The 22,559-nt window shown below is 37.9% G+C and overlaps 2 protein-coding genes across 3 annotated transcripts; both read left to right on the top strand.

Moving 5' to 3' along the window:
• Nucleotides 1-394: 394 nt before the first annotated feature.
• LOC148718456 (cytochrome P450 20A1-like) lies at nt 395-16,762 on the top strand. 2 transcript variants are annotated; one of them, XR_015993989.1, is made up of 14 exons: nt 395-582; nt 2,065-2,117; nt 2,553-2,722; nt 5,197-5,342; nt 6,734-6,901; nt 7,437-7,515; nt 8,231-8,352; nt 10,088-10,142; nt 11,520-11,640; nt 13,217-13,328; nt 13,854-13,918; nt 14,107-14,414; nt 15,789-15,997; nt 16,662-16,762. XR_015993989.1 is itself a non-coding variant. In XM_088741006.1 (12 exons), the coding sequence occupies exons 1-12, from the start codon at nt 487-489 to the stop codon at nt 14,354-14,356; spliced, it is 1,437 nt and encodes a 478-aa protein (XP_088597132.1). In that variant the 5' UTR covers nt 395-486; the 3' UTR covers nt 14,357-15,042. The 2 variants fall into 2 exon arrangements, 1 of the variants encoding a protein (XP_088597132.1); XM_088741006.1 differs by lacking the exons at nt 15,789-15,997; nt 16,662-16,762 and having other exon boundaries at nt 14,107-15,042.
• LOC148718455 (uncharacterized) lies at nt 16,476-22,217 on the top strand. Its single transcript, XM_088741007.1, has 4 exons — nt 16,476-16,953; nt 18,038-18,712; nt 19,166-19,562; nt 20,719-22,217. The coding sequence occupies exons 1-4, from the start codon at nt 16,587-16,589 to the stop codon at nt 20,903-20,905; spliced, it is 1,626 nt and encodes a 541-aa protein (XP_088597133.1). The 5' UTR covers nt 16,476-16,586; the 3' UTR covers nt 20,906-22,217.
• The last annotated feature ends 342 nt before the right edge of the window (nt 22,218-22,559 follow it).

Here is a 22,559-nt window from a genome sequence, read left to right as displayed (position 1 = left end):
TGACACATGACGTCAAAGTCTTTCTGTTTTGCAAACAAAATAAGATGTAAAAGCGTTTCCCGCTCAGCACTGCATCAGTAAAATATTTGAATTGACCAAGTCCTGTATTTCAGCCCAAATTACACTCCACTCAATTACCATTATTTATTAATTCCTCGTTCAATAAACTGATATACGCATTCGTAGTATATGTAAATTTAGACAATCACTGATTGTTTTCAGTTTTTTGCCCAATTTTTCCGAGTAAGATTTGCCCGAGCACCTTTTCCTTCCCCTCACCCCCGCCCGTGTCCCCGATCGGTCAGGGATATTTTGGTCACTTGGGTTGCAATCGCGTATTCCTCTTAGCCAGACTCCTCGCAAACTGAGCCTTGAGAAAGACTGGGGCGGCAGACTATCACCTCAAGAGAAGAGATGTTCTCGAGCTGTATAGTGGTGTAAGGAGGGAAGATATTGACACAGCCTTAGCATTGTACAACCGAAAAGATGTTTCCTTCTCATATGTCTGTGAACGATCTGGGTGTATTTGCAGTGGTGATGGTTTTTGGTTTGTTGATTGTCCTTTTGTTCATGTTTGACTTTGTAAGTATGACAGTTATTCCTCTCTTATGTTGGACAGCGTGCGTACTGATTTATTTCCTTAATTCTGACAAATACACGATTTCCCTTAGAATATTTCTTTTGTGTTGTGAGGGCTGTGCCTGCAAATTAGTGTATAGTCGTGGAGAGAATGTAATTATCATCTCTTTCAAATGAATTTCGAAGCCATCCGTCGATCAGTGTTCCCAGATATCACGTTCTAAGGGGTGATAATCAAAATTTTGGAATCTCGTACAAATTTGACCTTTGCTAGAATTTGCGGTTACTAAATATTAGTAGTGTTAATGTAGGTTCGAACTTTCTCGGAAAAGTCTTTACCTCATTACGTATACAATTCTTGAATAAAGAAAAAAATGGAGAAAACAGTAGATTGCACTGCTTTTGGGACTGCGGCTTTGATTAAATTTAAGAATCGCACAACTGAATAAAATATAGCATTCTGATTGGTTAACGAAGCGAGATATTTTGTGAGGAGTTGCAAATTAAAAGCGAGGAAGTATGGGGCTGTGCAGAAATCTAGCCCTGACTGGGGATATAGAAGACCATTGTCCTTTTTTATCTAAATTATGATAAGAAGGTGGAATTTTCTCATCCTTTCTGATTCTTAAGGTTAAGTGAAGAATTTGAAAGCGAAATGCGCCACTCACATTAATACCTGCCTCCCAGTTATCTAACCGCCTCCCGGTTAGCTTAATGGATAGAGCGCTGGACTGTTGTGTTGGAGGTCGAGGGTTTGAGCCCTGGCCGGACCAACACTCAGGTCTTAAAGTAATTGAGAAGAATTTGCTACCTTTCTATAACATCAAGAAATGGTTAGATATTCTAGTCTTCTCGGATAGGGACGAATAAATGGAGGTCCCATCTCCTGTTTGGGGTAGGAGACGTAAATTTCCTACACATGAGATTACTGTGGGGTGGATGTCCTCCCCTGGGGTGGGATGGGTGGGAGGGTGGACTAGCACGAATGGTTCATATGTTCCTTTGTAGTCCTTCCCCACTGCAAAATAATGCAGTGAAAATGGAGTAAATTAAATTAAACTACCCCCTCTTGGGCAAACTGGTCTTTTTAAATAACAGGTCACCAATTTTTACTCTTATAAGCAGAGGAAACCTGTCTGTCCATCGAGAGTGGAGTAATACATATTCATGGAGGTAGCAAAGGGCAAAGGGGGTCCTTATCCCATTTCATGCACAATTTTTTTTCATTTTTTTATTCATGTATCACATATTTATTTTGGGCTTAATCTTCCATCACATATAAAGCCTTTCCTACTCTCTGCAGTGTTTTAGCCAGAACATTTTACTCAGGGACTAACTTTTCAGGAAGGGAGCCAAGAGGCTCTGTTTAGCTACTTAAAGACCAAGACCTTTGATAGCATAATTCCATAACTGTCGTACAGTATTTTTTATTGTCTTTGAGAATTAATTCCACTTTATGAAAATATTTCCTATTTTCTATTACAGAGGGGTGCATCAAAAGGCCCATCAATTCCAGGAGACGAACCATCAGACCCAGAGTAAGTAATTTGGTCAGTAATCACATTTTCTGTGCAAGACATTTCTCCTCTCAGGGGTCAGGATGGGAGGGTAAATCACTGGAACTTGCCTGCATGGAGACATGCCTTAGATTATAACACAATGATCCAGCTAGGGTGTTAAGCCACATTACTCAGGGACTTTCACTGTGGTTTGGAGTAGGGGGGCATCTGGCTTTGGCAGATTCAGATTCAACACATGTGAAGACAATGCAAACAAGCTGTTGGGACTTGGTCGTGGGTGACCACAATTGCTTGATAGAGGTGACTACTTTATAGAGGTAAAAATTACAGTAATTAAGGGGAAAACATTTTGGTAACTGCCCGTTTAACACAACATAACGGCTTTTTACAAGTTTGGCTCTATTTACTTTGGATTCTTGTGAATAAATTTTGTCTGAATTTCTTTATTTCAAGGATGGGTAATCTGGGTGATATGGGAAAAGCAGGCAGCCTGCACCAGTACATGATGTTATTACATGAGAAATATGGTCCAATAGCAGGATTCTGGTGGGGCAAGCAACACGTTGTTAGTTTAGCTGCTCCAGAGTACTGGAAAGAAATCCAACCAATCTTTGATAGACCTGGTAAGAGAGAAAAATAAAACTAAATCTACAGTTATCTTTTTAAATGGGATTATTTGGATTATCATTAATTCACAAGTTAAGCTTTTCACTTCCAAGATCTCATTAGTAATTCTCCTTACTGAGTGCCATATTTTTCTCATCATCTTAGTTTGGAAAATCTAATAATCCATCAATTGATATTAGCTTCCTATTAACCAGGCATGCAGACCATACATATATCTTATTAGACATTTAGTTGTGTAGTATCGTTGAGTATTTTTACTCAGCAATACGGCACAACTCGTAAAAATACTCAGCGATACTACACAACTAAACGTCTAATAAGATATATGTATGGCCTGCATGCCTGGTTAGTAGGAAGCTAATATCAATTGGGGGATTATTAAATTTGTATTTGTTATTTGTATTTTGTATTTTTAGAAATATGTATTTTGTATTTTTAGAAATTTGTATTCATTATTTGTATTTTGAAGAGCCTTACGGGCTCGTCAAAATACAAATAAGGAGTAAAAATACTCAGCAATGTTACACAACAAAATGTCTAATAAGTTATTTATTATCCAACACGCCAAACTGTTATTTCAGTGCGGGCGAATTTCGGGGATATTTATTTATGGGGAGTGCGTGACAGAAGTATGCGAAGCGGAACAGAATTGGCGCGTTGTCATGTTGCTGTTTCTATTTTCTTCATTAAATGAAGAAATTTTCTGGTCATCAAACTGTTTTTCTTCGTTCGATTCATCTAATAAACTTTGACCTATATTTGCCAGCCATTCTGACTCTTCATTGTTGGAAATAGGATTCAAATTGTCCGCCACTTTTTTTTTTCATAACTACAATCCAATTCTTTGCTTTTCTCGCGATGCGAGAAAACCTGTTTAACCGGTACTCTACAATAGACGAGTACAAATACCACGTAATATTTGTACTCATCTATGGCATTATTTGTACTTGCTGGTCTGGGGGAATTATGCGCCAATGCAAAAGCACATAATTTTAGCTTAAACGCATAATTTGCATAATCCTGTAAAAAGTGCATAATTTCCGCATAATTCTCGATGTTTCAAAACAAATATGTCCTAAAAGATAAATTTTCCTACCTTCAAAACTTTTTAAAATAGTTTTTTCAAATTGTAGTGAATTTTGATGGCAAAAACTGTATTTTTAATCGAAAACATGCAGGAAAACAAGATATAATCGAACAGGCCTCTTGTCTTTTTCTGCTGGAGACCTGGGCTCTAATTGTTGACTTACAACCAATATGATTGGAAGAAAAAGAACCAATCAATGCTTCCAAAAGAAAAATAGCACCATTTTGGTAAATTTATTCCAGAACCTTTCTTTTCTGTCCTTTTCGTGTTTAAAATGGAAAGTTTTTTCAAACCAAAGAAAAAAAATTACAATATAATGGCCAAAGAGAGAGTCAAGCAATATCCTCACAAATAATTATTAATAATTAGGTTTTCTTAATGTGGACTTACATATAAATTTAAAATATATGTAAAATTCAATACTTTTAACATTGCACAACTTGCATAATCTGTGCATAATTTTTCTAAATTTGGTGCATAATCACAAAAAAAATGGTGCATAATTTCTCATAAGATAGTGCATAATTCCCCCAGCCCTGTACTTGTCTAAGTGTAGTTGGATAATGATGGGGAATATTGTGGCAGTACTAAAACAAACAAGCGCCAATTTTTCCCAGTAAGGCTCAAGCAAGCTAGTTTAGTGAGTAGTTTTTTGGCACTTCTTAAGACCAAACTAATTTATCTTGAATTTGCTAGCTTTTCCGAAAAGAAAAAATTACATGGCTTATGACTGTTTCCATGGAAATGGTCAGGTCCTTATGGCAAGATACCAATCAATCAAGAACCAATCAGAATGCTTGCATCCATCTCAGGACCACCTCGCCATATGATAATCTTCTATAATTCTCATCACTTGTCTGCTTGATATTGCATATCTTGTGGGGAGAAGTTCTGTCTTGATCGCTCCTGGGAGTGGAAGGGTCAAAAGAACCTCACTCTAATGTTTTGGCGTGAAAATGCAGCTGTTTGATGTAGCTATAAGCAAAATGCAATAATCTGAAATGGATGAAAATTTTTCAAAAGTATATTTTTAATTTGCAAAAGTAAGTTTAATTCCTAATTGATTGACCTCTAAATTAAAAAAATATTTGCAATTAAAATTATGTGGTTCAACAAGTTTTGATAGTGGTACATGTCATTCTTTAAAAAACGACAGGATGAATCTTTTTTCCTTTAGGCATTAACACCTCTACTGGTAAGAACACTTCAACCATTTTAAATTTGCAAAGTCAAATCTTCTTAATCACCTTCTGATCTACAAAACATTCAGCAGATTTAAAACAAATTTCCAAATGGAAAGACACTCCAGCTCTAACCTTTGAGAGTTGTCAAAACTGCTTTGCCTACTTTTTGGTGATTTCAATGTCTACGTCCACCTTTCAGGGGATCTTTTCAGGCTGTTTGAACCCCTCATTGGCAAGAAAAGTATCCAGTATGCCAATGGTCCGGAAGGAAGGAAAAGAAGGCAGTTAATGGATAGAAGCTTTAGTCATGAAGCTGTCAAGGACTACTATGAACATTTTGTCAAGGTTTGGTACAATTTTTGCTTTGTACAAATTTTGTTCAATGTTAAAGCTTTTTTTCCTTTTTTTTTTTTTTTTATTCCAAATAGAGAAACAGTATTATAAAGAAGATATTACAAGAATAATGCAATCAATAATACAATACTGGTAGTTATTATAATGCTACTAATTATGTTACTTTACTTGCTGCACTGATTATGTAGCTCCTAAAAATAATATACTTTTTGTGGTTCTTTACTTTTATGGACACTAGGTGTTCTAATTATTACGTTAATGTACTATAGATGGGTCATGCAAATGTAATGCCTGTATTACATAATAGCTTCCTTCTAACTAAATTTTATATGCATGTGATTGATACATTTTGCTGTGTATGATTGTCTGTTTGTCTCCAATTTTATATTTTATTATATATGTTTAATATATGAATATCATTTAAAAATATTGTAGATAGGAAATTTTTTTTGTGTGTGTCCCCAATGAGTTTGGTAGCTAAATCTCTTGACACATTAACAAAGTATTCACTCACACTCACTCATAGAAAAATAAAGAACAACACATTGTTAACATTGTTAACATTACTATTCTTTAGTTTTCATATATTTTAAATAAGATTATTTTGAAAAGATTAATCAAGTCAACATTCATGCAAGAATGGTTGGTGTGCTGGACTCAAAGTCTTTAGGGCAGAAAAATCTTGTCAATGTGTTGATCCCAATATGAATTCTCCTTATACCGTCTACCCTGCGTTTCTGAAGTTACCCCTTTAACTTACACAAGTGATAAACAATGTAACTTTTCCCTTAAATATCCATACATTATCTGGTAAACAGGCGATGAGTATACTCAAATTTATCAGAAGTTATTATCTTGATCTAACACCAAATCCTTGTTACTTAAACATGAAAGTTTTTAACAGATGGAGGAGAGAATTAACAATTCGATCTTTAGAGTTAAAGGGATACCTGTGGAGGCAGCGTGGCTGAGTGGTCAGCTCGTTGGACTCGTAATCCGCTGCTCCCGGGTTTGAGTCCCGCTCTGTAAATAGCCAACCAGTTTGTCTCCGGCCAGTTGGGATTCTTAACAATTTATGTTCAATTTGAATTATTTATTTCTGTTGTTTATTGTGGGCCTCCTGGAGAGTATCTTGTAGCTAAGTGTGGTGCCACATTAAAAATAAAACTTAACTTAACTTATAACTGTCAGAATTAAAGTAATATATGGTTAAGTTATTTAAGTATATATGGTTAAGCAAGACATTTGGCTCTTGCAGTGCCTCTGTCAGTGATTTAGATGGGTAAGAGAGAACTGTTAGGGAAGTCTTAAAGAAAGCTAGAAATTTTAGAATGACGTTGTGAACTTCAATGAGTTTTTGTAGAATTTTTCTTCCATCATAGATTGCTAAAGAAACAGCTGACAAGTTCGCTACGGGTGGTCCTCATGAACATATTCCTTTAGGGAAAAGTATGATTGCCATGGCAATTAAAGCTATATCTGTCGCAGGAATGGGCCGTTCATTTATGGATGAAAAGGAGGTTGACAAGTTAGCTGCAGTGTATGATGTGGTAAGATTTTGTGTCTTAACTTGTAGTAGGGTGTTAGACAGCATAGGTAGATAAAAAAATATGAAATTTACCAGCACAACTTTGTGTTTCATAGTGACTTAATGTGATTTAGGCCCAGATAACTTGAAGTGAGGCAGATTGATTCGGTGAAATTCGGAGAAGGTCATAACTTTACTTACTGTACTCGAGGCTAATGCAAATCTACAGCTCCCTGTTAAAGTTATATCTAAATGCATCACATTTCAATCACTCACTCAGTTTCTGCTCGATCCATTGCCATGCCGTCCTTTTAGTAAGTATTTGGTACATAGATGTCAAAAGTTTCCCCGCTGGGTACTTTTTCAATTACCACTCACATGTTTGTCATGGCTGACTCAGATCCAGCCGGATCTCTTCCACCTCCCTCGCACTCATCTGCTGTCGGCAAGTCTAAACACTTTGAATTCCTCTTGTAGTGGAAAAGCTCCTTACAGAAATTTGAAATGATACATATCGTAAAGGTTTAAAATTGTGATAAAACTTTTATTCTTCATAGTGCTGGGATGAGATGGAAGAACGTCTCACGTCACCCCCTCCTGGTCCAGATAGTGACAGAGAGAAAAATTTTCAAAAAGGTAAAAATGCAATATAATATTTGGTCTAATGTCAGGAGCAAAAGAAAAATGTTTTATTATAAATTTATAATGATAAATCTCAGTTTCAACCCCCCAAGAGTGGAGAACTTGGTAAGGAAACCAGGATAAATAGTGACCAGCACCTTATTTCTCCTTACACCACCCCCCCTGAATCACACATTTAGGTCACAAGAATAAAGGAAATGATCAACAAATTAAAGCAACTCTTGATTCTTAAACACAATCTGCTTGTCAGCGCCCTAGGAAATGCTCAGAGAACAGCATGGAGAATTTACATTTTGATGTCAGGGTATAATATAAAGGGGTTAATCAGTTTTGCATGAGTTTCCTGATTGTAACCATGGTGAATTTCAGATTTCTCCTCCCCTTTCTCCATGTTTGAATAATTCTGTGATCCAAAAGTATCCCCCCCCCCCTCTTGTCAGCCATATGCTCTCTGAATAATTTAAGCTCAGAAAAGTAAGTATGAATTAAACTAAAAACTCTAGTTGATATTTTTCTCTCTTCTGATTGCCTTTCGGCTTGAAAATGTGTGGATGTGGTAAGGAGAAATTCTTTCTTGGTCACCCCAGGTAGTGCAAGGGTCTTCTATTGTGTAGTATAAATTGGTATGGTTTTTGTGTAAATATAAATATTTCTTATTTAGTTTTTGAAAAGTTATCCTCTTGAGTGTTTGTTTTCTCATTATTTTCAGCTCGTGCAGAGATGCAGAAACTTGTGAGAGACTTCATAAGAAAGAGGCGTCAGGACACAGAAAAAGCTGAAAAGCTATTCATTGACTCCATGTTGGATAATGACTTCATGGATGAAGAGGAGGTAATCGTAGACTTCCTGAAATGATTTGAATTAGCACCCCCCCGCCCTTCCAACAAGCATCCACTCTCTGATAAGCTCCCCCCTCAACTTTTTTTTAATTTGTTAATCCGGCAAGCACCCCAGTATTCCATGAAGCACCTCTATTACAAGAAATGCCCCTATTCTGTTTCAGTTACAACACTTTTAGAGTACATGTACATTGAGATCGGCAAAGGTCAATCATTCTTCAATTGCTCCCTTTTAAGGCTTTAAAAAGCCTCACTACAAAAAAAAGTGGCCTTGGTCTCAGGTCCTTCAAACAAAAGTTAGTTGTTCTAGCCAGGAAGGATCCAGGGACAACAAGTCCATTTTCCAGGCTTTTTTATCTTTTTAAAATAAACATCAAAGCTTTGTTTTACATGTACATTTTGCTGTTTCTCAAAGAGGTAATAAGTACCCTCTCCCTAACAAGCACCCTTCCTCAGAATAAGCACCCTCCCTTGAGGTACCAAATTTTAAAGTAAAAAAGCACCCTGGTGCTAAATTGCATCAGTGGAGTTCTTGTAAACAATTTTTTTTGCAGAATTTAACCTTGTTTGTGATGATTATTACATCATATTGATAATTCAGTAGGGACAACAAAGATTGTGCCTTTTGAGGTGGTTTGGTCTGTAGGGGTATGGTTCAAGGTGTAGAGCACCAGATTACCTTGTAAGTGGAGTTTGAGGGTTCAAGCCCCAGACTAGACCAACATTCAGTGGCTTTAAAATAACTTTTAGAGAATCTGCTGCCTTGGTTATGACATTCACAACATGTTGGACACTCTTGTGTTCTCAGATAAGGATGTTAAACCATAGGCCCTCTCTCCTGCATCTTCTCTGTATTTATTAGCAAGGGGAATTGAAGACCCCACCCACATCTGGCAAAGAGTATGGAAAGATTACCAGTAGCTCCTGGTGCTGTAGTCTGGTGATTAGATTGATTATTCTAGCCCCCATTTGAATCAGCTTTAAGCTGACCTGGGCCAGCCTGTTTTAATATAACAAATAAGTAAATTACTTGTAGTCTCAGCACCCTTATCACTGATGTGGTGTAAAGTTATTTTTTTAATATCAATAAAACTTTTTGCCACTTGTGTGGCTTGTATCTTACTGTTCCCCATAAATTTCTTACAATCCTGCAGGGAGAATTTGCTTTAAAAATAATAACAAACTTCTTATTATTTCCTTCAAGTCAAGTAAAGTGCTGCTTTAGCATTTGATGCGACAATAATTTTATCCTAACTGTTTGCCCCTGTATGGAGCATAGGCAGACCACACTATGTGTCTGTGGTTAATAATTGTTGAAATGAAACAAACAAAATTTAGGAGGGTTATGAATAACCTCTAAAAATTGCATAATTATGTAAATTATATCTCGGTCTGAATATCTCAGTTAAGCCAAATGAAACATTTAAACAACGCTTCAAAATGGCAAATGAAGGCCAAAAAAAGTACCAGAAATGCGTTGATTAATATTTTAGGTTACTTTATTGAGATATTCAGACTGAGATCACAGTAATTTAGATATGCAATTTTCAGAGCTTTATTTATAACCCTCATAGATTTTTCATAGATTTTGTTTGTCTCAAGTCTACAATTATCAACCACAAACACAAGTGTGGTCTACTTGCACATGGAGTTTCCTTAATGTTTAATTCTTCAGAAATTTCAACTCAATCATGGTTTTCAGCTGTTTGCTCTTTTCTCACTCATAGATTTGTGACAATGTTATATCCTTTCTCATTGGAGGATTCCATACAACAGGAAACAGTAAGTTGTATATTTATTGCATTAGGCAGGAGTTTCAATAATTTTTTCCATAAGCGGTTGCTGATAATGTAGCAGGCAGTTTTGCTTTAAGGCAAAACTCAAACATGACAGCCAGCTTGCAGACTGAGAGGTCTTGCACGGGTGGTAGGCTTCTTTGTTTTGTTTTATTTTTATTACAACAACAACAACAACAACAACAACAACAATCTTTATTTGTACTCACTCTTGCTCAGAAAAAGTTACAACAAAGAGAATATTAAAAAGTATAAGTTAGAGTATAAGTTTATTGTCTTGTTTTAACGACTTTATTGGTCTCATAAATGATTACCTATGTAGTTAGTCAATGGAAGAAATGAAAAGACCAAAAGGGATTGCATGAACAGGAAAAGTATCCCATGTGTGGTGCAACCCAAAATCTAATTAAATAATGTGATAAGAAATTGAAATTACTAAAAATTACAATAAATTTAATTAATTACAAATAGTGCACAGTAAAGTCCAATTAAAATCAGTCAGATAGAAATCAAGAGCAGTGGCAAGGGCAGTTCTGGGAGAGGAACAAGGCATAGGGCAATTATTATAATGTAATTATTATAATTATAATAATTATTATAATTATAATCATTATTATAATTATAATAATTGTTATAATTATAATAATTATTATAATAATTATAATTATTATTATAAAGTAGTGTCTAGTAAGACTGCCTGTAACAGGTTTTCATTGAAACTCCTTCATTAGGCAAAATGATTGGTTAATTAGAATTGCTGTGGAACATACTTTGTAATTCTCCTGTGCGGTGTTGAATTCTTTGATAGTACAAACTTATTACAGGAAGGTATGGGGAAGAGTAAATTGTGTACTGATTTAAAACATTACACAGCGGAACACTGTAAGAAAGTGAATCATCTTTGTGTCCCAACAACAGTCCTCTTTTAAGTTCTACACAGCTGGGACCCAACAAAGAGATGGTCACTTATTACAAAGTGACTTTTTAAGATGGCTCCCAGCTATGCGTGAACTTAAGAAAACAAACTGAAGAATCAGGGGTTTCCATAACTATTTCCACAAGCGGCTGCCAGTGGTTTAAAAGACGGCAGTGACCGAAAAAGCCAAAAAGGAGAGCCTGCTGACAGGCAACATGGACAGCGGTAAACCACTGGTAACTGGCTTGGGAACAATTGATTTTACATGGCATTGCACAGGAAATGGGTACATTTTTCCAATAAGAGTAAATCACTGTGTGAAATAGAGCAGTGGAAAATAAAATCGTGGACAAAATTGAACACTGGACATTTCTCATTGAAAGGGATTGTTACTTTTTTGCTATTAAGGATGAGAATTTGGATGTAAACATTTTTTTTTTTCTGTAGTGATGATCTGGTGTTTGTATTTCCTGACCAAACATCCTGAGATACAAGAAAAAGTTTTTGCTGAGCTGGAGGAAGTTTTGGGAGAGGAGGACATTAAACCTCAAGTAGTTTCAGATCTGACGTTAGTAAAAACGATTTCCTATGATAATGTAAAATAACTAACGGCTCTAAGTAGGAATTAAGAGTTAAGGATATTCACCAAGGTGGCCATCAGGATATCATGCAAACTGAGTGACCTTTGTACCCTAACATCAGTATGCATATTCTCCATACTGTTCTCTATACATTTCCCAAGGTGCTGACAAGGAGAATTTGTTAAACAATCTAGAGCTTCTTTAGTTGGTGATCATTTCCTTTATTCTCGTGATGATAGTCACTATTTTGGGTCTAAGGGTTTTAAAATAATCCTTTTCTCGTGAGAAAATGAGAGAAGAGACCAGACTATGGTCCATGGTTTACTCTGGTGTCCCTCAGGGAAGTATTGTTGGGCCAATGTTGTTCTTGTTGTATGTCAACGATATACCTGAGAACTTATCGTGTTCAAGTGAAATGTTTGCCGATGATACTCTATTGTTTAACTCAGATCATCCATCATCTGTTCATCAACCTGTGTGTGAAAGCTTGTCTCAGATCGTAGACTGGTGTAAAAAGTGGCTTTTGAAACTTAAAGCAACTAAATCCAAATGTATGAAAATCACGAGATCTAGATCTGTAACACCTTGCTCGTACAACATCAATTCAATCCCACTGGAACAGGTTAAAACACACAAACATCTTGGAGTCATTATATCATCTGACTTATCTTGGAAACCGCATGTTCTCTCTGTTGCTGCTAAAGCAAATAAGATACTTGGCCTACTAAAGCGCACATTTGGGAAAAGCTCTGAAGCAATATCAATTGGATACAAGTCTATGGTTCGGCCAATTGTTGAGTATGCATGTCCTGTGTGGAATCCACATCAACAATATCTTTCTGATAAGCTTGAAAGAGTGCAAAGGAATGCTTCCAGGTGGATCCTTGGTAGTTCTATCGACTATAGTGAGCGTTTGAAGTATCTTGGCTGGCCAACACTCAACTCGCGTCGTGAATTTCTTAGTTTAGTGCAATTATTCAAATTCATTAATGGTTTTTCAAGAGTAGACTTATGTAATTACTTAACTTTCTCGAATAGTCGGACGAGATCTACCAACAATGTCAAAATCTGGACGCCTTATGCTCGAACAAATATCCTCAAGAACTCTTTTTGGTATAAATATATAAAAATCTGGAATGACTTGCCAAGTGACATAGTTAGCTCTAGCTCTGCTAGTAAGTTTAAAAAAAAACTGAAAGAACACATTTTTAAATAATATCAATAATATTGCACCAATATCCATTTATCAATTAACTTGTTTTTTCAATAATTTTTACCTTTACATTTTAGTTTTATTTTTATTGCATATTGCTTTTATTCTGGGGGCTGCCGTCAATGAGAATTTAGTTCCTCTCTGGCTTGACCCTTTTTGCCTTTTTGCATCTCGATGTTATTTCTATTGTTATCTGTCTGTATTATTATTATTATTATTATTATCTTATTATTTAGGCAAATGAAGTTATTATAAATAAATAAATAAATAAACTAATTATCTCGCGCGTGCCTTGTCACTCGCATGTGCTGGTCTGAATCACTCATCATCTTGTTCTCATTTTACTTCAGGTACACTCGTCAAGTGATAGATGAGACACTTCGTGCTTCTGCGCTCGCTCCATGGGGAGCCAGAGTCTACGAGTACGACCTGCAAGTTGGAGAATTTGTGATTCCTAAAGAGGTGATTAAATCCTTTTGTGATTTACAGTCAAGGAGGGAGGCATTGGGATTTTCGGTTTTACGATATTTTTTTATATCGGTTTTTTCGGTTTTTGTGCCAAAAATCTTCGGTTTTTCGGTTTTGCTGTTCATTGGGGTTTGGAGATTTTCGGTTTTCTAGCGTTTGGTTTTCGGTTTTCGTTAAAAATACTGACAGGTTTCCTATTTAGGTTCCGGTTTCTCATAGATCTGAGCGGCAATTACGCGCCTCCACTGATCTCGAATAGCCACCAAAACTCTGTATATTCCTCATGCTGGCACTGTATCGGATCGATTAGGGTTTGGATAACTGGAATGTGAAAATTTATCGGTTTTAACCGTTTTGCATGCGGTTTTCGCTTTTGATCGATTTTTTTCGCAGTTTTGGGGTTTTGGGAGAATTTTTTTCTACGGTTTTGCGGTTTCTAATATACCCTAATGCAGTTTTTCCTCGCGTTAAGCTTGAACGTTCTTCCTATTCATGATACCTACTTTCATTGTTTCATAGACCCCCATTCTTCTTCCGTTTGGAGTTGTATTACAGGATCAGAATTTGTGGCCAGAGCCGAAAAGGTAACAGTTATGGCAGACGTTAATTACAGTGTTCATGTGTACAGTTAACCCGGTTTAACTACGCGTGTTAAACTGCGTTTAACTGGTGTAACCCCGAAAAACTTAAACCAATCATGACCTGTTTGTTTTCGGTTCTACGTCATACGTTTGAAACGAGCACTGTATTATTCTCAATTTCCCTGTATCAGGTTTGATCCAGATCGCTTTAGCCCAGAGAACATCAAACAGCTTCCAAGCCTTGCCTATCAGCCTTTTGGATTCGCTGGAAAACGCAAGTGTCCCGGATGGCGATTCTCGATCGCGGAGGGACTGGTGTTCCTGTCTGTTCTTATCAGACGCTTCAAGTTCCATCTTGTTGAAGGACAGGAAGTGAAACCGGTTTATCGCCTTGTGACGTCACCAGCTGAGGAGGTCTGGGTCACAGTGACTGAGAGATGAATCATCAATTCAACTTTCTTTTAAAGGCCGACACTTATGATTTGACGATTGGCTGCAGGTTTGTTAACTTGCGTCATAGACGTTTCTTTGTTCCAGTGAAGAAAAAATGGGTGCTGAGACAATGCTGCACAATACTCCGACAAAAACATCAATTATATTGGCCAAAAATAGAATGAAATTTAAATGATTAATTTATAATGATAATATTAGTAGTATTAATAATGATGTAGGTGATAATGATAATAGATACAATGACAACAATATTTCAAAAAGATCACATTCGCAAAGGCGGTTGTGAGAGGGACCTTCAGAAATAAAAAAACCAAAAAGCAATATAATTCAACATAAAGGCCAGGTTACCAGTGTGAACTGATGGGGTTAGTTGCGCGTGAAACTAACTGCATGTGGATCGAAAGTTGAATAATTTTCTCGTAATTTAAATGACGAATAACGAAACAAATCGGTATATTTTTGAGATGCACACATGTTTATGTGATTTTTACCAAAAACTTGGAAGCTAACTCTTAGGAATGAGAGTTCCAAAGCGAGTTAATGCCACCAAGCGACAATGAAGGGGTCACGAACAATTGTAATTGGTATGTTGTCGCAAGGAGATAAAGTAAAAAAAACCTCAAATGTAATGGTCTTGACTGTAGTCTTGACAATAAACTTTTTTGTTGAAGGGTTTTGATGGCTGCGTTTTGAGGAACTCTTGCATAATAAAAAATTTAAATTGACAGAATCTATTTTATTCTCTTTGATGGCACGACTAGAAGAGGTGATCTCAGAATATAATAAAGGAGACGAGCATTAAATTTTTTCAAGCGAAATAAACGAATATAAAAACGAAAGAGGTAACCCCCCCTGAACCTGACACCCCCCCTGAATCACACATTAAGGTCACAAGAATAAAGGAAATGATCAACAAATTAAAGCAACTCTTGATTCTTAAAAACACAATCTGCTTGTCAGTGCCCCTGGGAAATGCTCAGAGAACAGCATGGAGAATTTACATTCTGATGTCAGGGTATAATTATATAAAGGGTTAATCAGTTTTGCATGAGTTTCCTGATTGTAACCTTGGTGAATCTCAGATTTCTCCTCCCCTTTCTCCATGTTTGAATTCTGTGATCCAAAAGTATTCCCCCCCCCTCTTGTCAGCCATATGCTCTCTGAATAATTTAAGCTCAGAAAAGTAAGTGTGAATTAAACTTAAAACTCTAGTTGATATTTTTCTCTCTTCTGATTGCCTTTATGCTTGCAAATGTGTGGGTGTGGTAAGGAGAAATTCTTTCTTGGTCACCCCAGGGAGTGTAAGGGTCTTCTATTGTGTAGTAAGGTCCCTATTATGTCCCTATTATGATGTTTGTTTCTTTTAGCAATCCTTGTGCGCGCCCTTAATTGTATGATTGTAAATTTCACCCCGCCTTAGGAATCCTGTCGGCCAAAGAGAAGAAACTATCAAGGTCCATCAAGAATATGAGAAAACTCCCTTGTTCCGTGTTCTTCAGTCTTCCATGTTCACGATGGGTTTTACGAAAACTGTCACTGGTTCCGACTTTATATTTCTGCCATGTCCTTTGGGAACGTTCTCAAATTCTTCCGTACCAAATAATAACAAGTGCACAGAATGTCCACCAGGTATGTTGTCGAGTGTTCATTTTTTCTTAATCAATGTCTGATGAACCATATGCAACTGTCATTAAAATTAAAATAAAATGAATCCTGTTATTTTGTCTAATTTTGGACACTATAAATATGAAAAGAAATTTCAGTAATGTATTGTCAAAGCGATTCTATGTATAACCTAATCATACCACTTTTATTTTGCACTCATTGCCTTGATAGTGGTACGCTTCTTTGAAGTTATTGCCCCGCCTTACCTTGACTTAGATCTTGTAGACTTAATTACCAGCAATGGTCACTGAGAATATTTCATAGAACAATGAATTTTTTTATTAGGTGGCTTCTACTCTGATACTCTTGCCAACGTCGCAGAAGGCTGCAAGAAATGCCCAAATGGATCTTATATTGCATTTGACAAAAAACCTGGCAAATCAATTCTCGATTGCAAGCCATGCCCCCTTGGTAAGAAACTATAATGACCTAATTCGGCCCCCCTCAGTACCCAAGGTACCTTGAGCTTAGTACCTATCAGGCTTGTTTCAACTGAAATTTTCGCCCTTAGTTAATAGTTCACTTCCAGAAACTTAAAAAACGTTTCAAAGTCATGAGTGAGGACCGAGGCCAGTATCTAATAGATATGTTTCTTTCCAAGCTGAAGATACTTATTGGTTTTTATCAGGTCACACACGGCTTACTGACAGCTTTCTCGTACATCAAATGGCCAGATTCACTCCAAGTTGTCGCCACTTATTCCGGAATACTTCAGCTGAATCTGTTTCAGATCGCACCCCTCCACTGTCTATTTCCAGGGTTACGTGTGGACGCCTTTGGAGAGCTGCTCTTGATTTTAACAGCGAATGTCACTGCCATTGGCGCAACAAGTGTGGGTTACATTGTGTATAAGGCAATGATCTCGAGAGACGACGAAAAGCCAACCAAAATCAGGCAAACGAAACGGCTGCTCTATAAACATATATTTTTCTGCAGTAAATGGTTTGAACCCGGGGGTAACATGTGAAGGTGTAGTCTGATCGTCCGGGTGAGTGTAGTCCTGAGAAGGACTGTTGTCGGTGGCAGTGACTGACGTTTCGACAACCTGTGCGGAAGTCATCATCAGAGTCAAGTGAGTGATTGTTGTCAGTAGAATGTTCTTATTCCAGTTCGTGTGAAATGATCGGTTGGTTTTGCCGTGATGTTATTGGCTGTAAGACTCAAGTGACGTAAGTCGTTCGTGATTGGTCTGTTTCGGTCTGTCGGTAAAGCTAGGTTGTTCTTTTTCGGTCGTTTGTGATGTTTATGTCGTGAATGAGTCGTTTGTATGGGGCGGGTAGTTGTTGACATCTGTTTAGGGGAGTCTGTTCTAAGTTAGTAAACCAGCTTTCCAGAGTCAGTCGTTGAAAATAGTCAGTGCTGTAGGTTAGGCATTGCGCAGAGTCCCAGTCAATGTTGTGGTTGGTAAGTCGATGGTGTTCAGCAATGTGATTGCTGACATCACCTTTCCTCGTCGCCCGTCTGTGTTCAGTCAGTCTTGTTGTGAGGTTTCTGCCAGTCTCACCGATGTAGGAGGCTTGGCAGTCGGAACAATTGATCTTATAAATCGTTCCCTGTCTGTTCCTCGGTTCGTCTTTGTCTTTAACGTTGGTTAGTAACTGACGTAGTGTGGTGATAGGTTTGTGGGCGACGCGGATATTGAAGGGTAGTAAGATGCGCGAGATGTTTTCAGACATACCTTTTATGTACGGTATGGTTGCTGTAGTCGTAGGGGTTGCGGTGTTGCATCACAAACGACCGAAAAAGAACAACCTAGCTTTACCGACAGACCGAAACAGACCAATCACGAACGACTTACGTCACTTGAGTCTTACAGCCAATAACATCACGGCAAAACCAACCGATCATTTCCCACGAACTGGAATAAGAACATTCTACTGACAACAATCACTCACTTGACTCTGATGATGACTTCCGCACAGGTTGTCGAAACGTCAGTCACTGCCACCGACAACAGTCCTTCTCAGGACTACACTCACCCGGACGATCAGACTACACCTTCACATATATTTTTCTTTTTATACGTGACATATCTGGGTACCTTTTCCAAGACAGTCAACGTCTTACCATTAGCTTGCAGAGAAGTCTGTGGAGATGACAAAGAAGAGTTGTGTAACAGGTACGCCAAAGCAGATTACAGCATAAGATGTCAAGGAGTCACATACAGCCATTGGATGATTTTAGCTTACGCTTCGACCGTGTACGCTGTTGCCCTGCCCGCCTCTTTGTTTATTGCACTTTGGAGGCAACGGAGAGCTATCTTGTGCACAGAAAACCATGTTGGCTCTGGCATGGAGATGATTGATGGGTTGAGGTTCCTTTTCGAGAACTACAAATCTGAAGCCTGGTACTGGGAACTAGTTGAAATGTCTCGCAAAGTTGTACTTACTTCTGGTGTTATACTTGTCGGACAGGAGAGCAGATCCTATATTGGCTTGGCTTGGGTCGTTGCTGGCATGTTTGGGTTGCTCTTCTGCTGGGTGAAACCCATAAAGGATGCTTCCGAAAATTTACTAATGTCGGCGTCCCTCGCCGTCACCATCGTAAACGTGGGCATTGGCGCTGTCAGCAGAATACCAGCTGAGAATATATCAGACACAGTGGATCAACACAAAGACGCAGCAGTCATGAAAATACTCACGCTCGGTGCTAATACTCTGGTGATTGGACTGGTTATTGGTAAGAGAGGCCGATATTTAAAATTTGATATATAATATTATAATAATATTAGTCCTATTTCAAGCCAAGCGGATAAGATTGATCAGTTTTAATACTTTCCCTCTTCCCGGATATCAACTGAACTGTGGCTAAATGTAGAAAACCCCCCATATATTTAAGACAACTGTTTTCTCTCCTCTCGTTCTATTCAGAAATGGTTCCGGCTAAAGTGGTGCATACGTTGGTATCGCCTATTATAAAAATTGAAGACAGAATAGGAAATATTTTTTTTCTTTTTAAATTCTTACACATTAGCACAAAAGTAACTGAATCTTTGAAAAAAATGTTACGCCCAGGACTATTGTTAAATCAACCGCACGCAAAAGTTACTTTGCTTATAATTGTAATAAAGCAGGACTTTCTTTTATAAAAAGCATTTTTAAGTAACAATGCTTGGTTTTATCTTTACTTCAGTTCAGTACTCAATCTTCTTGTACAAGTACTATCAAAATTGGCGCAAAAACCCGCAGTGGTCCTTTTCTTGCTGTCTGGGCTTGGTCCTTCCCCTCAACGACTTGCAAGGAGAAGTTCGTGGTATGGTTGGTAATAACTTGATGAAAACTCAGCTTGACACAGGAGGAATAGAGAAACCGTCTCTTGCTACAGCTGTGAAAGACAGTGGAGCTATAAGTTTCACTCTTCATGTCGACAGCATAGATGAGATCAAAATGGAGTTTCGCAAGCGAAATGTTGGAGTCGTTAAAAACAGCAGCAAAAAATGTCATCGTTCCACTCAAACGAAAGTCTTGGTGCTGCCTATCGCTTCAAAAGCGTCATTTGGATCGTTGGCAGACACTCGGCAAATGCATAAGTGAGTGAACTTAAGCTTAAACATTATGATTGAAAATACAGAATACTGTATACGTAGGTTTGTAAAGGCACTTATTTTACTAAGCTATCCGAAAAAAACTAGAACAATTACAATAAGAAAAACCTTTTCGGCTATCTTTGCAGAGATTTCGTTTCTAAAGATTTGTACATTGTATAGGTGGAAGAACAATAGGACACGTAGTCCCCTACTAGGTTCATCCACCTATACCCAACCCACCCATCCCACCCCGGGGAGGACATACGTCACACAGTAATCTCGTGCGTGGAAAATTAACGTCTCCTACCCCTCCTGCAGGAGACAGGACCTAAATTTATTCGTCCCTATCCGAGAAGACTAGAATATCTAACCGTTTCTTGATGTTATAGAAAGGTAGCATATTATTCTCAATTATTCTAAGACCTTGAATGTTGGTTGGGCCGGGGCTCGAACGCTCGACCTCCCGCACAACAGTCCAGTGCTTTATCCATTGAGCTAACTGGGAGGCGATATTGGTGTAAAAGGTGATTGGTCGACCAAATCTCTTGAAGAAAACCTGATTGAAACCAAATGTCACAATTTTTGATCAGAGGCTTCTATCAAACCACGTTACAATGTTACAGCGGCAATTCAGAACAGAGAGGAATCTGAATATAATCAGGTTTCATTTTGTTCCCTCTAGCCTGGTGTGCCAACAACAGAACTGGGAAGAGCTTAAATAGTTTGTGTGCAAAAATAAATGATAAATAAATAAATACGTAAATTGAAGCTTCCCTTTAGGGGCTTTTCAGCCACAATGTAAACTAACTAAGTGCTTAAAAATCTCCACCGGCAGAAGGCAGACTAGTGGGCTCTTTACAGAGCGCAGTTGAACTAGGGGCAACCGAGAACAAATCCAGTGAGTGGCAGGATGGAGGATTTGAACCCGGGACACCGGATTACAAGTTCAGCACCCTAACCACTCGGCCAAGAGTGGTTAGGGCGTTGAAAAAAGGAGATCCTAAGTTGCAACAAAACTACAAGACATCTCTCGACATGGGATACAGATTCAGACGATGCGCAAAAATTGAACTCGGGCTAAGGAAATTATTAATCCAGACCCCGTCTCCCTTAAAAATAGTGTCCGTTTGAATAGTTATTGAATGTTCACTTTATCTAGATATGAAACAGTTGAACATACGATGGCTCTTGCTGAAGTAGAGGCTAACGCACCACCAGAGCAAAAGAAGAATAAGGCAGAAAATTGTGCCTCAGCAAAGCAAAAGGAATACTCGAAGAATGAAACAGAAAGTGGTGCTTCAGGAGAGCAGAATACCTGCATGAAGGATGATGCAAGCTTCATTTAACATGGGACTGTTTGCTCTCTCACGACCCGTTTAGTTTATGGAAAAACCAGATAGATAGAAACAGTATGGCAACACGGTTATATAATCTTCTTCAAATAGTAGGGCGGTAGAACCAGAAGAGCTTCTTTTTTTGATAAGGTGCTATGAAAAACTTTGTTTTTTGATCCCAGGTAGCGGGTAGGCTTTCGGGATTACTAGTATCTACAGTACGGCTACAAAAGATCTTCCAGTTAGTAGTAGAGATTAGTTGCAATACCAGGGATTGCTTTCGTGGCAAAATTCATAGCTTTGCGAAGTAGTTTGGCTCCAAGACTGAGGAGTGATGAGAATTAACTCCCACCTTCTCCAGTTCTTACCACTTTGCCAAAGATTACCTAATTCAATGCCGTCCACATAAACTTTTTTTCTTTTAAATCGCTGGGTTGTTTAGTAGAGAAGAAAACTTCTGTTATTCTTTTGGACAATCTTGGGAATTGCAGTCGTCTTGTCGTTGATGGCGCGTGCGTCATCAAACATCAACATTTTCACCTTTTCATCGTAATCACCAGTGTTATTGTTCAGTAGTTCTGAGAAAATCTTACGAAGCAAGGAAAGTATGCTTGTTCCAATTTCATGGAAGTAGCTCTTTCAACATACTAAGGAACGCCTTCATCACGACTACCAAAAAGCCATTAAATCTCGAGCACGATGAGGGAATAGATTTATTAACGAGATCACGAAATAAGAATTTCACTGAAATTTAAATTTCTCTTAAAGCACATAAAGAGCTCCATGGCAAAGACATTACTAACCTGAAATAAGTGGTCACATAACAAATCAGCAAAGCTCTTAGTATGATATCTGCACCTAACGTTAGTATTCAGTAAATGGATTGGTCGTAGCACTAAATGTCACTTAAGCCAGAAAAACAACTAAACGAAACGGAAAAAGTTTTAGGCTTCACTTTCAAAGATGCAGTACATGTAGCAGTAGCCTAAATGTTTATATAAAAAGCTCACACCGTACGTAGACTGTCAATCTGAACCAGGTGTACATGTATTAGATGAACGCTTTGTGTCTATCTAAGATTTCTGAAATTTGCCGAACGGATGATCTACATTTTTTAAGACACACAGGCGTTCATGGTTGGTATTATATTCTCTTTGTAATCCAAGTTTGTATTGGTAAGCTGCGGTGTGGAAAATGTAGCAAATTCATTTACCATCATTACTCTTGGTTGCTATTGATGGGATAACGTGTAGCTGGAGCAGCAGTTGGTGTGACTCAAGAAGCCACACAATTAGCAATAAAATAAAAGACGTGTTGCTGTGCACCTCTTGGTCTTTCTGCCGTGTTTTAGGTTAGTAAAATGAAGGAGCAAGTTCCCTGTACCTCATAGTTGTTGCAAAAAGTATGGCTGCTGACGGTTATCTTATTCTTTGTTCTTGTAAATTATCAACATAAAGCTAACGTTGCTGGAAAAAAAAACAGTAATCCCTTGAGTTCCAACGACGTTAACAAGAGTCCTGCAGCGCTTTTGATCTTGAGAGGTCTTACCGCTATCGTATTCGTCTAAGGAAAGATCCATCAGGATACAGTGTAGGTTCTTTGTAAAAGCTTTCCCAAAGGAAGCTTGAGATTTCTATAAGAAATATCTCAGTCACAAATGTGGGGT

The sequence above is a fragment of the Stylophora pistillata genome, chromosome 12 (assembly GCF_964205215.1).
Source record: "Stylophora pistillata chromosome 12, jaStyPist1.2, whole genome shotgun sequence".
NCBI lineage: Eukaryota > Metazoa > Cnidaria > Anthozoa > Scleractinia > Pocilloporidae > Stylophora > Stylophora pistillata.
Note: the sequence above shows the minus strand (reverse complement) of the source record. Positions and strands in the feature narration are given on the sequence as shown.